At 47.7% G+C, this 16116-nt stretch overlaps 2 protein-coding genes across 3 annotated transcripts; one reads left to right on the top strand and one right to left on the bottom strand.

Moving 5' to 3' along the window:
* Positions 1–400: 400 nt before the first annotated feature.
* Positions 401–10969, bottom strand: LOC135815031 (uncharacterized). 2 transcript variants are annotated; one of them, XM_065328256.1, is made up of 6 exons: positions 10476–10969; positions 9375–9501; positions 7234–7306; positions 5877–6254; positions 5252–5656; positions 401–4532 (listed from the first exon to the last, which is right to left on the bottom strand). In XM_065328256.1, the coding sequence occupies exons 2-6, from the start codon at positions 9471–9473 to the stop codon at positions 916–918; spliced, it is 4572 nt and encodes a 1523-aa protein (XP_065184328.1). In that variant the 5' UTR covers positions 9474–9501; positions 10476–10969; the 3' UTR covers positions 401–915. The 2 variants fall into 2 exon arrangements, with proteins under 2 accessions (XP_065184328.1, XP_065184327.1); XM_065328255.1 differs by lacking the exon at positions 10476–10969 and adding an exon at positions 9828–10436.
* A 275-nt stretch (positions 10970–11244) lies between these two features.
* On the top strand, positions 11245–15671 carry LOC135815032 (probable splicing factor, arginine/serine-rich 6). The gene is made up of 3 exons (XM_065328257.1): positions 11245–11720; positions 14338–14382; positions 14773–15671. Exons 1-3 carry the CDS (start codon positions 11371–11373, stop codon positions 15284–15286), a joined length of 909 nt encoding a protein of 302 aa, XP_065184329.1. The 5' UTR covers positions 11245–11370; the 3' UTR covers positions 15287–15671.
* Positions 15672–16116: the final 445 nt, after the last annotated feature.

The following is a 16116-nucleotide window of genomic DNA, read 5'->3' as shown; positions in this document are numbered from 1 at the left end:
CATGTACATGTCTCTGGCCCTGTAGATGGCTCAAAAAGGCATACTTTTCAATAGATTTCCCTTGCATATTGAATTTTTAGTTCCTTTCAACTGCAATATGAAAATAAAGTACACATTGACATAGAGCAAGAAAAGAGCTTGATTTTGATATGCATGTCATACTATACAAAATATGGGTTCACATACATTCAAATGGGACTTCGGTTATAAGGACACTTCGCGAATAAGGACACTTTTCTGATGCCCCGCCGAATGTCGTTATTGGCGAAGTTGACTGTACTCCCTAGCCTAGGCCCTGGTGAATTATGATGAGCATGGTGAACGTGAGCTGTGACTGCATGTCAAGTGACTTGCAAGTTGACTGTTTTCTTCTCTGGATCACGATTTGAGAAACGTCATCTTCGGGCTAAATATCAAACTGGTTGGGTGCAATCAAGAGCACTTTTGTATGGAACATATGATAGAAATACTGTACTAAAATACTGAAAGGGCATGACCAATATAAGACAGCTATTGTGAGCATTGGTACTAATTATAGTACAATAATGTCTGATTCGACAAAATGAGCAGAACAATCCAAATGTAATATTCTGTTACCGTATTCTCACCGGGATACGATGTTCTTCAGCCAGCTGCATAGTGGCTAAACATGTTGTCATCTACTAGTATTTTCAATTGAATTACATGTACATCAGAGAATGTCTATTTTCATAGTATGCAGCGGATTTCAGTGATATGGTTTTTGTGCTTTCTTGCGTCAAAATAAGCAATTCTGAATAGTGGAGAGTCACCACACAAACGTGTTTAACGTCACAGAGTAGTGGTTTATGATATGCTGATTGCTGTTGTATGCTGTACAGCAAGTATAGTATTAAAAGGCTAGTGGGCAAAAAATCAAGTTGCACTACAAATAGGCTAGTCAGTGCTACTGTTCACTGAGGTCTGGGCAGGTGTACTTTCAAGCTGCTGTCGCTTCTTTCTCAGCGTGTCGCTCATGTCCATGTAATTGTCGTCAACTGTGACCGTGCGGCTGACAAGAAAGCGGGGCCGACTGCCACGCTGCAGGCTGGTGTTTCCCAGTACAACTGCCGTGTTGTCAAGCTCGTCTACAGACGAGTACACATTGCGTGTCGACACGAGACTGCAACAGTCTTCATCGACGGTATTGGCCCAGGCAGCACCGGACGTTTCACTGAACAATCGCCGGGACTCCACTGACACGTACTGGTCGTCGTCAGAATCACACAGTACATCTTGTGACGAATACACACCCGTCTGGGACTGGGACTCAGCCATGTACCGCGGTGGGCCAGTTCTCTCATCGGTGCTCAAGTTGACGTACTGATCATCTTCATCCAACTGCTGTGTGACATGCGAGCGAGCAGGATAGCGTGGCAGGCCAGCTCTCATATCTATTTTAACATCAATGTAATGATTGTCTCTTGGCCGGCCGGGCTGCTGCTGCGGTGCCAGCAATGGCTGGTGCAAATCAGCTTCGCTAGCAGTGGACACATCATTATTACTGGATGCAGGAAGTTTGCTTCTGGGAGCGGGCACCGGTACACTCATCTTGGCGTGAGCAGCACGGGCACTGTCCATGCTCATGTATTCATCATCATCGACGTTGCCGTTTCCGTCTTGTTGCGATCCACTGTCTCTGGAAGTGGAGAACACTGCGGGACTACTTGCTAAGCCACGACCATCAGCAAACAGTATGACCTCCTCATAACTAGGCTTTCTGGTGGGACGCCGTGCTAGCGTGGAAGGTACGTCATATGAGTTACCCGCACCACACTCAGCCAGGGATTCTGTCTCGCTAACCGTTGTCAGCATATTGCGGATGTCAACGTGGTAAGATTCGGCATGATCAGGTCCAGGACGAGGTGGGAGACTAGACGCATTGCACGACTCGACTGAAGATGACGTGATGCTGACATCTGAGCCGGATTGGGCTATAGTCGGTGGTGAAGTTCCACTCTTGGGAACTTCCTCATAGTTTCGCGCTGGGAGTGGTGGAACATCATCAGACTGTTGGGAATTGAGGGATGCATTGCTGCCCACAGGTCTTGCTGCTGGCACAGGACATGGTGGAACATCATAGGTATCAGGACCTTCAGCAGCATTGCAAGACTCGACTGAAGATGACGTGATGCTGACATCTGAGCCGGATTGGGCTATAGTCGGTGGTGAAGTTCCACTCTTGGGAACTTCTTCATAGTTTCGCGCTGGGAGTGGCGGAACATCATCAGACTGTTGGGAATTGAGGGATGCATTGCTGCCCACAGGTCTTGCTGCTGGCACAGGACGTGGTGGAACATCATAGGTATCAGGACCTTCAGCAGCATGCAAAGAACGCGGTGATAGATCAGGTACATCAGCTGACATGACAGAAGACGAATTGTTATCGCTGACACTCGAACTGGAATCTTTCGCCACAGGTGTCATCGTATGGTCAGGGGTGTCATTGAAATTTCGTGCGGGAAGTGATTCACGTTCTGGCACGGAATTCAGGGACGGTCCATTATCCCCGGGCCTAACGGCAGGTACCGGATGAGGTGGGACGTCGTACGTACCAGGATCCTCGGCAACAGGTCCTGGACACGGAGCAAGACTAGGCACATTGGATGTATTTGTGCTCGAAGATACAGTATTGCTGCTGACATGCAAGCTGGAGCCTTTTTGAGGTACATCGTATTCGTGGATGGAGTTGAGGGGCACACTACTCTCTCCGGACCTTGGTGCAGGTACCGGATGTGGCGGGACATCGTATGTATTATGCGATGAAGCTTGAGAGGCAGCATCACTATCAGCATTTGACAAGGGCACTGGTGGCGGAGGTATATCATACGTACTGCTTACAACGGACGCAGCATTCATGTCAGCATTCTCAGTGGTTGACTTGGATGTGCCTTCAGGTGAAACTTTGCCTACGCCAGTTTTAGCAGGAGCTGCACTTTTCAAATCCAAACGAGCATAGTTGACATCGGACAGAGTATCATCGCTTGTGCTCCTGGACTTCAAAGCAGCTCGCCTTTCTTGGACATGCGTTGTTGTAGTGTACGTGGAGTCAGCTGGCAGCATAGTTGGTGTCACAACTGGCCTTGCATTGGGCGCTGTGGTGGACGGCATGAGAGGCTCCATTGAAATGGCCTGCCCTGGCGGTGGCGGAGCCTTTGCATTCGCAGCTTCTTTTCTGCGGCTCGAAATCTTCTTTGCACGCTGCAACGCCTTGGGCTCTTCAGGAGGAGCGGAGAGTTTGTTGGCGACGGCATTCGGGGTTGACTTTGAACGAGAAGCAGCAGTGTGTATAGATGGCTGTGCTTGTGACACTGCGGTTGAGTTCTTCTGTGACTGCACAGAGATATCGTGATAGTAATGAGAAGCAAATGCATTATCGCTTCCAGTTGGGCTTAGCGACTGATCACTATTGGAACTGAGCGTGCCACTGCGACACTGTGATTCATTGTGCGGTCTCCTGCCACCAACACTACTGGCAGTACGTGGGATCAGCGGTAGCTGACCGAGTGACGCAGCATGACTCAATGCAGCAACTGAATGTCGGGCGGAGTGAACAGGTGCCCCGGACGCTGCCACCACTGCACCTGCAGCAGAGCCGGACATGTCAACATACTCTGCATTTAGATCAGGCAGAGGCAGTTCGTTGCGACCTGCACGGACGCTGTCCTGAACAGGTCGACCCATCGACCGCGGCAGAGTAGATGCATGAGTAAGAGAAGACTCTGACTTGAAGGCTTGACGGCGCTCCTCCATTTTACGGACACGATCCATGGCCGTTGTTGTATTGGCCGGGCTCTGATCTGGAGGAATTTTTGAGTACCCATCTGGGCCAGGCATACTTCTATCCGAACCAACTGTCATGGACACCAGGGGTTTATCACTTAGAACATTTTGGTATTCAGGTAAGTCAGGTGTCAAAGGGCGATCAGACGTGCTAATTGCCAAGTCATCACCGGGCATGTCCAGCTGGCCCGGCAGAAGCTTAGCCCGAGAGTTGAGTCTGCCCACCTCCAGGTTGTGAATGTCGATGGCTTTTGGCATGGCCTGCAGCTTGTCCCGTCGATGCTGCACGCCGATGGAGCGCAGATCGTGCAAGCTGGAGCTACGGTGGTCAGCGGAGATGATTCTGGTGGACGGCAGTGAGTGTGTCGACTGCTGGCTGAGCATGTTGCGATATTTACTGGCCGGATTGAGAGGAGTTAGATCGTAGGGCCTATCATCAAGGCACAGCTGACTCACATCTGCCTGGCGCACGGAAGACGGCACAGCAGCAAATGGCTTCAAAGCCTGCAGTGCAGCAGAGTTGGAAGAAACAGAGCCGGGAAGGTGTTCTGAAGAGCCCGAGCTGGCTGTGTCACCGATCGAGCCATACACACAGTTGATAGATTCCTTCTGCAGGTTGGGTAGACTCTTCCATGAGAAGATGGAGCTGTTGGTCGATACAGAGCTACCACGTCGGTCTGGTGAGAGAGCGACGGCAGCCAGGCTAGACTTTAGTGTGGGTGATGATGCACCTGGCATTGGCAAAAAAAAAGATAAAGAGAGGGAAGCAAACACGACAGTGACAAATTGAGGATGCTGCAGAACTAAATGTATGCAGAACCTAATCCCTCAAATTTCTCAAGGCATGGGGAGGTCTTACTTCTTGGGTAGGGTCGTTCTCGAAATAATTAGTCAGATCTGAACTGTTGCGAACCGGAGTCATGTATTAGTACCGTATTTTCCGGAGTATAGTGTGCACTTAAGATGTGCTATTCTAGGCCCTAAATCGCAGGTGCGCACTATGCTCCGAATATGAAATGCATGTACTTCAATGAAGATTGAAGTGCGCACCTCCAATGAAGATTGGGGGTGCGCGTTATACAAAGGTGCGCACTATACTCCGAAAAATATGGTATGCAGATGGCAAAAAAATTACCCGTATGCTCATAACACTAGTAATTTTACTAGTACCCCCCCCCCACCCGTCATTGTAACGTCAAGCAGTGAAAGTGACCAGGGCGGAGAAGTCCAATCTACCAGCTTGTGCATTAGTCCCCATATCAGGTGTACCCTTTCTTCTAATATGTACGTGTACAGGCACTGCTGACAACCATATGCCAGAGTAAGTGCAAACCTCTCCATTTGCTAGGTGATAGATTAGGACGGAATGGACCAGTAATGCTAGAACTTTTTTTACGCTACACTTGGTGACTCGTCATTCTGCTGGAGAGCGAATAGATGCGGTCCTTACCGTTCTGGGTGCTGTTGGGTTGAACACGGCGCTTGCAATAGGTGACTAGCTGGTTGCTGACATCCTCTACCAGTGTTTCATCATACATCAGATGTGGAGAAATGGCCTGGCGCAGCGCTTCACTGGCCTTGGGAACGTCGTTGCACAGCACGGTCAGCATGACATTGTCGCGACTTTTCGTCGTCGCTGGGACCGCCTCAATCCACAGCTGAGCGACATCCAGGCGGTGGCCAATGGAAACCACCTTCCACAGCTCGACCTCGTATATGGTGTCCAGGGTGATGGCATGGCGCAGGACAACCTTGCTCGGGTACGGCGTCACCGGCTCGAGCATCAGCAGTGCGTCCTGCGCGTCGATCACTTGATGGCGCGGCACGGTGACGTGGAACACACTGGGAAGGTGGCCTAGCATGAAGCAAGACAGCCAGCACAATCACAGTCCCAATACGCAGAGTGAATACGGACACAATAGAGGGTACATTCTCAACCTTGAAGTTGGGATGTGCCCACAATCCACCAAAGGCAGAGAGAAGGTACAAGTGATCACTAAGAACAGCAGCAAGAACTACTTTTACAGTGTACACGTAGAGCATGATTGCATAGTCGGGGTCACGAATAGACTTACTTGAGCCAATCGGCGAAGAGACAGCATCTTTGATAGCAGCAACCCACATGAGCAGCTCTGCCTCCGTGTCAAACCGAAGACCGAGTAGAAAGCCCGCGGAGATAGCCGCGGCTTGCATGGCCCCTTTGGCTTTGCTGCCACTGCTACTGCCAGTGACTGCACTTGTGTTGAGCGGAGAAAACGCCAGAATGCAGGAATGATACGCCTGCGTTTTTTTGCCAGAGAGGTCGTTGAAGAGGGTGACGGGGTGAACGCCATTGAGACGATGCAGAGGAATGGACAATGGCAGTGTACCCACTCCCACCTCCGTGGACTTCTTTCGACCAAGCCATTTGCTCTTCTGCGCCACTGAAAAGCACAGCTCTCGACCCACGCTTCCTGATAAGACAAAAAAAAACGTACATGGATAAGGAGCATTAGTCATCAGAAGTGTATAACGGTATTCTAATAGACCCAGTACATACACTACAGAGCTAGAGAACATGTGCATGATCAGGCGATGCACATAAGCATGGCCTGATCATGACATACTGGTACTTAACAGCACACCGCAGCCTCCTTCTTCAAAGAATTGTTCAACACGGCTTATCCATTGTACACAAACGATGATGTACATTAATTTTTAATACAGAACTAATACTGAAGAAAGAAGGTAAGGCCAAGTAAAAAAAAAAGCTAGATGATCGTCCCCGTCCGCCCCAGTTTTTGTCAGCGCCCCAAGAAATATTTTATTTTTTAAATCGTGAGTTTTTGCCGAAATCGTTGGTTTTTTACCGATCGCGGATGCAGGAAACATGTGCACGCTTTGTTTAATACTTTCTTTACTATATGGACCACATACTACTAGTATATCACAACGTCAGTATCGATCTGCTGAAGAAAGAAAAAGAAAAAAGAGAAAAAAAAAGAAAAAAAGAGAAAAAAACCTTGATGTTGTTGTGTACACTGTGTGCATGAGAGGGTAAAAAGTAAAAAAATAAAAATAAAATCCTCCCGCCCTCCCCGATTTTTCCAAAAAAAAGGACGATCATCTAGTAATTTTTTTTACTCGGCCTAATGTCAATCTTCAAATAATCTGACAAGAGGACATTGATTGGCACTCATACATACAGGGGTTACAGAGGGTAGGAGAGCTGATAAGAAGGAGACACATTCAAGGCTCATTCCTTCTTTCCTCTCCATATTAGGAGTGTGTTCACTGCAGGGGGGGGGGGGGGGCACAATTCACTGTTTCCAAACACAAGTGCAGCCATTCACATTATTCAACTCAACACAACCACCTAGAGTAGGCACTGTGCATCTGGTAAGGTAAGTTTTGGTGCTCTAGTGCAGTATGTATTACTCTCAAGTGACCCACCTGCTTCTCGATTATGAATGGTTAGATTGCAACTAGAATACCATCTCCAGTCAGGGTTGTAGCTCACTGGCACCTGTGCACGCACACAAATACACACACACACACACACACACACACACACACACACACGCACACACACACACACACACACACACACACACACACACACACACACACACACACACACCACCACCACCACCGCCGCCACCACCACCACCAACATACATGTACAGATAGCACTCTTAGATGCAAGTTAGTTCACTGTTACACTCTAGCCAGTCACCTGCACTGGACCCTAAACGTCACAGTGCATTAATACACCCGCATCAATACACAGTATGTGCATCGATAGACAAGTACATGACTGTATCTACATCCATACATACACACAAGTACTGCCCAAAACCAGTATTCATAATGGAAGAGGACTGGAGACAGAACTGCTACTGCACAGCCTGCACACAATCACTGATTACTAGATACAAGAGTACAATTTACTTGCTGCCTGCAACTGTAAGTGGGAGATCAAAGAGCCCAGCATCAATCAGATAATACTAGTACTGTCAGTAGTGTACTCCTAGTATTATAAATAATCACTAGTACGTCCTAGCTTGGAGGAGTAATAGAACATCTAGATTCTAGACTAAAGAATAGCTTTATCAGTTATCAGATACACCAGGCTGGCTAATGCAGAGTTTGGAGAAGATTATGATCAGGTTAGAACAACAGCACTGTGTCAGCAAGCTCAAGTTCCCTGTCACTTGTATCAGGCTAGGCAAAGTCCAGGCCAGTGTCAGCCAGATCTTCTCTCTTGACCTCTCAGCAGGATTTCCTGTCTTGATTGATTAAAGTGCCAACGTGCATTGCTTCCACTTCCTGCCACATGCGACTGCAGGACACTGTGCATACCACATGCCACTCAAGGACACTGTATGCAGAAATGGAGAGTTATGGGCCTTATGGCACTACCGGTACTTTTGTCACTGTACATGTACATGTACATGGAGTTATGCACTACAATCATGTACGTATGTCAAAGTATGGCACTGTCATGTACATGGAGTTATGGCACTACTCATGACACTGGTAAATCTGTTTCAGTGTCGTGAAGTAGCGCAGTAACACACTCTTCATACAGCACATAGCAACATCACTAAAATGGCAAATGTGCATGGGTCATAGCCATACCTACCTAAACTGCAGGTCCCCTGGAAAAACTGCACTTCCAATGCACAAAGGTTATCAAAGGTCGTACTTATTGATTTGTAGCTATACCTAATAAGGGATGTATGTGACTTGACCATTGCATGTCATGTACCAGTCGAGTGGCACAAACACACAACGTTTTACTGCATATGCCTAGATAGTCCTGCCCATCTACATGAATTGATTGCACAGTCCATATATACTACATGCAGCACTTTATTATTAGTACCAGTAATTGCCTGTAACTTAGTAAGTTACTCATCCAGCCAGGGATGACAGATAGAGATAGATAGACACAGAGAGAGAGAGAAGGAGAGGGGGCATGGAGAGAGAGAGAGAGAGAGAGAGAGAGAGAGAGAGAGAGAGAGAGAGAGAGAGAGAGAGAGAGAAAGAGAGTTCCATACACTGTCTAAGCGATGACCAATACAAGCTGAACTACTAGTACTTCAAAGCACGTGTGAAACCTGATCAAGCAATACACTGCTTTCACCAACCACGGGGGTCTATAAGACAATCATCCTTTGGCACCAAATGAGTGGAACATGCATGGTGTCAACCTGGTTTCAGAGACCACCTGCATTGAAAGACCATAATGTGGGTAGCATGAGTGGTTGCTGGAACCAGGTTTCACCTACACAGTACATAGTGTTCGGCCACTGGTGCACAAGAATGTGTTCTATAGACACATAGAGTATCAGTGTGTCTATACAGACATCGGAATCTGTGTCAAAGAATGGCCTGAGATGAGCGGAAGAACTATTAGTATTGACAAGTTCTACTCCTAGATTCCCAGCTGTCAGCTGTCAAGGCGATACCCTGGCCTATCTGCCTGTGCACAAAACCCGCATCAGCAGAGAGCAGAGATTGATGTGCACACGGACATGGCAGCAGAAACACACGCTGCAGCACGAGATGCTCTCCCGAACAGCACCTACCTTTGGCAGGCAGGACTGGATGAAGGCCACGTCGCCGGTACCCTGCTGAAGGACGCGTGCCTTCCCAGCACTCGCTCTGTCCGGACTGGCACCCTTCATTCTACTTGTGCCATTCCTTCTTTTACGCCTGCAAAGCACAGCAAAGAACCATATACTACAGCGTCAATTACTCAGCACTCACACGGCATGTGAAAAAAAACTAAAACACAACCTAGCTAATATCCACCTCCACTGGCCAAAGGCAAGCACAGCATAGCATTTTGCCCTGCTGTATTGCATGGCCAGAAATCTGGCAGTAGGAGACCATGACAAACTGAAATAGTACCACAAACCAATGCATGCAGTTTGGACCCAGAAGAATGTCTTACAGGACGGCTCCATTTCCTTGTTCAACGAAATAAGAGGAAGTTATAATCGGGACTACTGGTAGTTGTAGCCAACTGCCTGCCGTACCTGAACAGCTTTCGGATTGCCTTCATCATAGCTGTTATAACAGGCTATGGAGGAATAACAGCCAATGGCAAACAGCGTGCCACACTACCGCTGGTAGCTCATTCAGGGCTCCTCCACCACGGAGCACTCATGTTTCTTGTCAATTTCAGGCGAGGGAAGCAAACTAGGACTGGAGTACCCATGCCCAGTCCCAAATACATGCAATGGTGAATACATGCATAGAATGCTAATCAGCCATGCATGCAAAGCCATGTCACAGAGTGGTTGCAACACGGCAAAGAAACAAGCAGAAGGAAACAGAGCCGGATACCACATCCAGCACAGTCAGACAGTGCGTTTTTGTTTAGGGTGCACTAGCCAACAGAGAAAACAACACCAGACTGATCCAGATTAGCGGAATACAGTGCTGACTGTCGTTGTTGTATCGCACTAGGACTAGTCAGGAAGTGGTGGGTTTCCACTGGCAATACATGTACCGTGGTATGGCGATTGCACAGCTATTGTAGTGTTGTAGTGTTTGCAATCACAACCCTGGGTCTGCGCCAAATGATATGACCCAAGTCCTGATCACCTCTAATATAAACGTTATCCTATGTACAGAAGTAGAACATGCACGATTGTGAGTAGAGTAACACAGTCATAACTAACCCAGTCTGGAAGGAAGTTCCGGAGCGCAGCAATAGCTTGGAAACCTATCTAAGACGTCCACCGGATGGCCAGTTGAGACATCAAGGACGTCTCGCTTTCTCTTCCAACGGTATGGCAACAATTCTTAGCAGGACACCCTGAGTTGTGCCAAGTGGAAGTGAGTAACCCACCTCGTTGTGTTTCTTCAACACACCAAACTGCGATTCTACATTCTTCGTCGGGAGGCATCGAGGCTGTACGGACTGTAGCAATCAGTCCATCTATAATGACAACGTGCATTTGAGCCCATCGAGGAGTATCGGACCGGTGCGTGGTGGCTTTCCAGGCACTTGGCAGTGTTGAAATTACACCAAGAGGCCAGGAATTTGCCGGAATCTCCATCATCATACCCGGCCCAAGCCAAACGTCATCCGCTCCGTAGAAAGACGGACGCTGCGCGTGCGTCACATGAACGTAAGTGCCACCCCTTCAAACAACTTGAACCAATGAAGACAATCGATTTCCGAGATGAAACGATCAGCATACAAGTCAAGAGTGATAACGACGATCAAATCAAAGACAAAGGACGGTGATGCCAGTCCAAAAAGCCAGAGTGTTGCAACCTCATCATCTTCACTAACTTTTCCCGTTTGAAAAGTCACCCTTTTCGAAAATTTGTTTTACAGATTTTTTCGGTCTGAGAAAAAAATGGCGCTCCGACTCGACTAGCGCACGCACATGCGTCCGATCGAGTTCGAGTCCGAGCGCTAGTTTCGTAATTTTACACGCGGTACAAAGAGAAATTTGCTTTGCAATATTTTTTGTTGTTGAAGGTTGGCTGTTTCTCCTTCATGTGATCGCAGAGTAGAGCGGTGATCAGAAGGACAGGGATAACGTTTCCCAACTTCCCTTTGCCATGTCGTCTACCAAGATTTATATTGGTGATTTGGGTAACGATGGCAGTGAGAGAGAAATAGAGGACGCTTTCAGTCGATATGGAAAACTCACTGAAGTTTGGGTCGCCAAGAATCCTTCGGGCTTTGCATTTGTGCACATGACGGACCCACGAGATGCTGATGAAGCTGTTCACAGGCTAGATGGCAGTCGCCTCTGTGGACATCGTGTGCGTGTAGAGATTTCTAAATCTCGGCCACGTCGAGGTGGCGGCCGTGGCTATGGAGGCGGTGGAGGAGGCGGTTATGGTGGTGGTCGATTTGGTGGCGGTCGTGGCAGGGATTATCGTCAAGATAGATACCGAGACTCGAGGTGGGTTGGACGAGTTCTGTTTCACACTGAAATAATGACTATGTTGTTGCTGTTGCCGTTGTTGTTGCTGTTGTTTGAAATCTTTTATTCTCACGATGGCCTGTGGCCAATAAGAGAAAGAGTTGTTGGTGTTGTTGTTGTTAACCATCAGCCACTGTTCTCACTTAAGGGTTTTGAGTCTTTTGACAGTTACATTATAGTTCCAATACTACAATTATAGTGCTAAATTTACAGGCTTTTTGTACAATTTAATCCACCAGCACTTGTGCCAAGTGCACTTTCTTCAAATTTCAGGGGGTTGCTTGTCATAGTGTATCCCTTGTACATTCTGCCCGATATACATGTGCTTCAGTCGAAGCAGAATGGTGAGTTTGCGCTCTCATGCACAGCAGACGGGGTTGGCCCACTTCTTGAAAATTTGCTGATTTGCTAATATTTTTTTTAAATTACCGTATGTCCGCACCTTAAAAGCCATGGCGGTATATTCGATTATAAAGCCATGGGCTTCATAAATAAAATGAGGTTTGAAGTACGTTTTGCAGAAATGAAGGAATAAGTACTAGGCCAACAAAAGTACAGCCCAGCAGGAAAGGTGAACAAGTGGATTTAGATTGAAATTTCTGTGTGGACTTTGACTTTTATGGCATGGCGTAGTGGATGAGTCATTTTGCATCTAAAATATCTAGGAAAGCAGCGGTGTTTCGAATATTATAAGGGCATGGCTTTAAAGGCGCTGACATACGGTATATAAGACGCTTGATTTACCACTCACATTTATTGGTTGAGAGACTAACCTCCTCTCCCCTGACTCACTTGTGAGGTCTGCATTCGCCACTAAGGTTAACAGGCATAGTGGTGGCCTGCGGATGCGAAGGCTAGTTTGTGTGTTTCTGAACATTCAAGCGATGCCGACGCGGATCCCGCGGATATTATTTATTTATTCTCTTGCGAATGAAAAGACAGTCTTGCTTACTGCTGACATTGTCTGTTACATCCATCAGATAAGCTATTACAAGGCATGATTTACTCAAACACAAGTGCATAGTATAAGTGCTATACACTTTCACGTTCGTTTGTATACTGCTACTAGTACCAGTCTTTTCCATTTCTGCGTAGCAGCTTCCCAAGCTGTTTTTTGAGCATACAGAGCTGTTAAATGCACATTGTAAGATGGATTTTTGCAAGATAATTTCGATCGACCAATCCGAATTGGCAGCGATCCTCAATAGTACAGTGAAGTGGTGATGATAACACTGAGATGATGAAGAGAGAACAGTATCTTGGCGTTTGGATTGCCACTGTACCAGGTGCTCAGTACAACATGCGGGGTTACAGGAACAAACTGAGGACGTGGGTCACTGAGTATCGTGTGCGACTAAACCTTCCTATTGCCAAAGTTATACAGGTACCACTTGGAACTTTGGTGTGTACATGGTGGGGAACACGCATCATTTTAAATAGAGAATTATTGTTTTGTCTTTGAAGTGTGATGTGATGCTCTTGTTCAATACTGTAGACTAGCCAGCACAGCTGTCTGATATCCATTGTACCGTTGTTGAAGAATAGCGGTGCTAGAGACGCTTGACTTCAGTCATATTTGATAGTTGTGTGACAGGACATGTTTCGTCCGTATCAGGACCTTGTGACACGTTTGCCACGCATGAATTCTGCCAACTGCGGAATACTAGTCGTTCGTGTGTTCTCGTCCATATTTTAAAAGTTTAGTGGAAACCCCTTAGACACTGTGCAGGGTCAGAAATCTCTGTCCTGTGTACGAAGGTGTCCTCATGACAGACTGTTTCATTGCTTTGTTTTGAGCAATTAATTGGGATTGACCCATGGGCCTGGTGTGACCCCTAAAGGAGGTTCTGTTACGAGTGGGATGTGTATTTCTGAGCCAGCACTTGATCATCTGATAAATGATAGGATTTTTTCTTCACCTTTATAATGGAGCGGACACCGCTTTTGACTAGTTCAATGATTGTGGTATGATAGTAGTATACAGATACCAGCTTCTGAAAAATCCTATGTGGTGGCTGTTGTTTTATGCACCGTACACAGATTACTTCTTTAATGCGGCTGCCGTCGCTCATGCGCGTCTTTCCGCCGACAAACTTCCTGGCAAACTTCCCGGCTCCGGCAGTCGATCCGTTTGCCTTGTCCTCTCTGCATAATCGCCAGATTCACTGCCAATCTTGTGTGCCGCACATCCACGGCTCTCGTCTCTCCCTCTGACAATCTTGCTTAGTCACCCCACACGACAGTCGGCCGGCAAATGTCCAGAGCTCGTCCCTACGCGGCCGAAAAATCAGTGCCGTCCAGTGATGGTTCTATTGTATGTGCGAATGATCTCTTTGAATGCATGCCTGACCAGTGGTTTCTCGTTGACTGCATGCCTCTTTGTAAGGAAGTCCAATGTACATTCCCTAACAGTTGGCTCACTGCTCATGTTACCTGGAGGTATAGCTTGAGTGTTTGGTTCAAGTTAACGGATATTCTCCCATGAATTCATATGGTTGGATGCATGAATCGTCAGGGGGCTTGCTAGGAGCACTGCTTTCAAGGTTCTAATCTTACTGTATGCTTTCTTTCTTTTTCGCATCTGATCATCACTCAGGTATCGCTCGCGATCTCGTTCTCCCCGCAACCGCTATAGATCAAGGTTAGTATCAGCTGTGTCTTGCAGTTGCATTCTTTGCTCTACATGAATTTGCCAACTTTTTTATTGTCTATTTACGAGTCGCACAAACATTCTTTTTGTGGCCTCTATTAAAGGCTCTAACTGTTATTTTGCGCATGGGAAATGCATCGCAACACCTGTCGTGCCTAAAACGGTTTGCTTGACTTCAACTTATTTGCCCCATCTCACGACCGTCGCCTTGCGCATTGTGAGACATGTCCCGTGCATGAAATGTAGTGGAACTTGGGCTTTATAGAACGGACACAGAATTTTGGCCATCTTCCTGAGTGAAGTGGCTGCAGTTGGGTTGGTACACCTAAAGAGAACGTTTTCTAAGACTTCTTGCTTTTCACTTCTTCTTGGTGCTTGTAGATCACGTTCACCGCGCAGATCAAGGTCCCGCTCCCCAGCTTATCGCCGTCGGTCACCTTCAGTGGAGCGTCGCCGCTCACCCTCGTTTGATCGTCGCCGCTCAGCCTCACCAGACCGACGTCGCCAGGACTCGCGCAGTCGCTCGCCTGTGCCTCATCACAGATCCTCGTCGCCAGGTCGCAGGAGCCGCTCGCCGCAACCCAATAGATCTCGTTCCCGATCACCGCGGCAGTCTCGATCGCCAAGCCGGTCGCCGGGGAGATCACCCCATTCCGCACGCCGCTCACGCTCGCCATCTGCTGGTCGGTCTGCATCGCCAGCCCGTGGCAGGCAATCTCCATCTCGTTCGCGTAGCTGCTCCCCTCAGCAGCAGCAGGAACGCCGCGTCCTATCTGCATCGCCACCACCCCGTCGCAGCTACTCTCGCTCCCCTAGTCCTCGTCGCCGTGGTTCTTCGCCGTCACCATCGGGAAGCCCTCGTGGTGAAAGGCGCTCGGCGAGCCGATCTCCATGATCATCTGTGTGTTATGTTATTGCATTCAACCTTTATTCACAATACAGGGGTAGCCATGCAGGCGTATGCACACGCACACTTGTGCATTGTCTCTCAGTTGAATTTTACGATGCCTTTACATCTAGTCTGCACAAGCTTCTCTCGAGCTTCTTCTAGTGGGTGAGTGAGTCTTAAAGTTTAGTTTGTGATGCTGATCTTCCTAAACGGTACACTTTACCTCCGCCTACTGTGCCTCCTGCTAGTGTTATCCATATGCCTCGGATCCATGACAAATTTTTTAAAACATTTTGTCTTAGCATTTGTACTTTGTAGCCTAGCCAGCTGGACTCTCTTTGCGTCTGTGCGTGTTCTCGTTTAGTCTTTTGATGACCAGGTGTCGATCTCACTTTGCCCAGTGCATTGCATTGTTCACTCGTGTTACTTTGTAGTACATATACGTGGCCGTGGATAGACACCCTGCCTTGTGCTTTCAATATCTTCCAGAGGCATGCTGCTGCCTTCGAGAAAGGGCTTGGCCAATGATTGGAAATTATTTTTACCTGACGTGAAAAATCCTGCAGATTGTTGTGGAGCCTTCAAGGTGCCCTGACATGATGTGAAAAGAAGTGTTCAAGTGTACACTCGAGCGTTTCTTGTCACATCAGGGCACCTTGCATTTGCTTGGGACCGAGCACCGTTTGTGCCCGTATCTGAGGTGTATCCGGATATAAGAGTGAAGACGTTGGAGTGTACACTGTGCCAGAACATCATTTTACTAAAGTCTACGCACACCACACGTACACAGACACACATACGCAGTCACGCACACAAACACCGTGTATACCAAGAGC

Source organism: Sycon ciliatum, chromosome 4, assembly GCF_964019385.1.
Source record: "Sycon ciliatum chromosome 4, ocSycCili1.1, whole genome shotgun sequence".
NCBI lineage: Eukaryota > Metazoa > Porifera > Calcarea > Leucosolenida > Sycettidae > Sycon > Sycon ciliatum.
Note: the sequence above shows the minus strand (reverse complement) of the source record. Positions and strands in the feature narration are given on the sequence as shown.

Coding starts and splice junctions, on each gene's coding strand:
- LOC135815032 (XM_065328257.1), top strand. CDS start 11,371: ATGTCGTCTACCAAGATTTATATTGGTGATTTGGGTAACGATGGCAGT. Junction 11,721..14,337: donor GATAGATACCGAGACTCGAG/GTGGGTTGGACG, acceptor ATCATCACTCAG/GTATCGCTCGCGATCTCGTT. Junction 14,383..14,772: donor CGCAACCGCTATAGATCAAG/GTTAGTATCAGC, acceptor TGGTGCTTGTAG/ATCACGTTCACCGCGCAGAT.
- LOC135815031 (XM_065328255.1), bottom strand. CDS start 9,856: ATGATGAAGGCAATCCGAAAGCTGTTCAG. Junction 6,255..7,233: donor CATTCATAATCGAGAAGCAG/GTGGGTCACTTG, acceptor TTGTCTTATCAG/GAAGCGTGGGTCGAGAGCTG. Junction 5,657..5,876: donor CTCTTCGCCGATTGGCTCAA/GTAAGTCTATTC, acceptor GCTTCATGCTAG/GCCACCTTCCCAGTGTGTTC.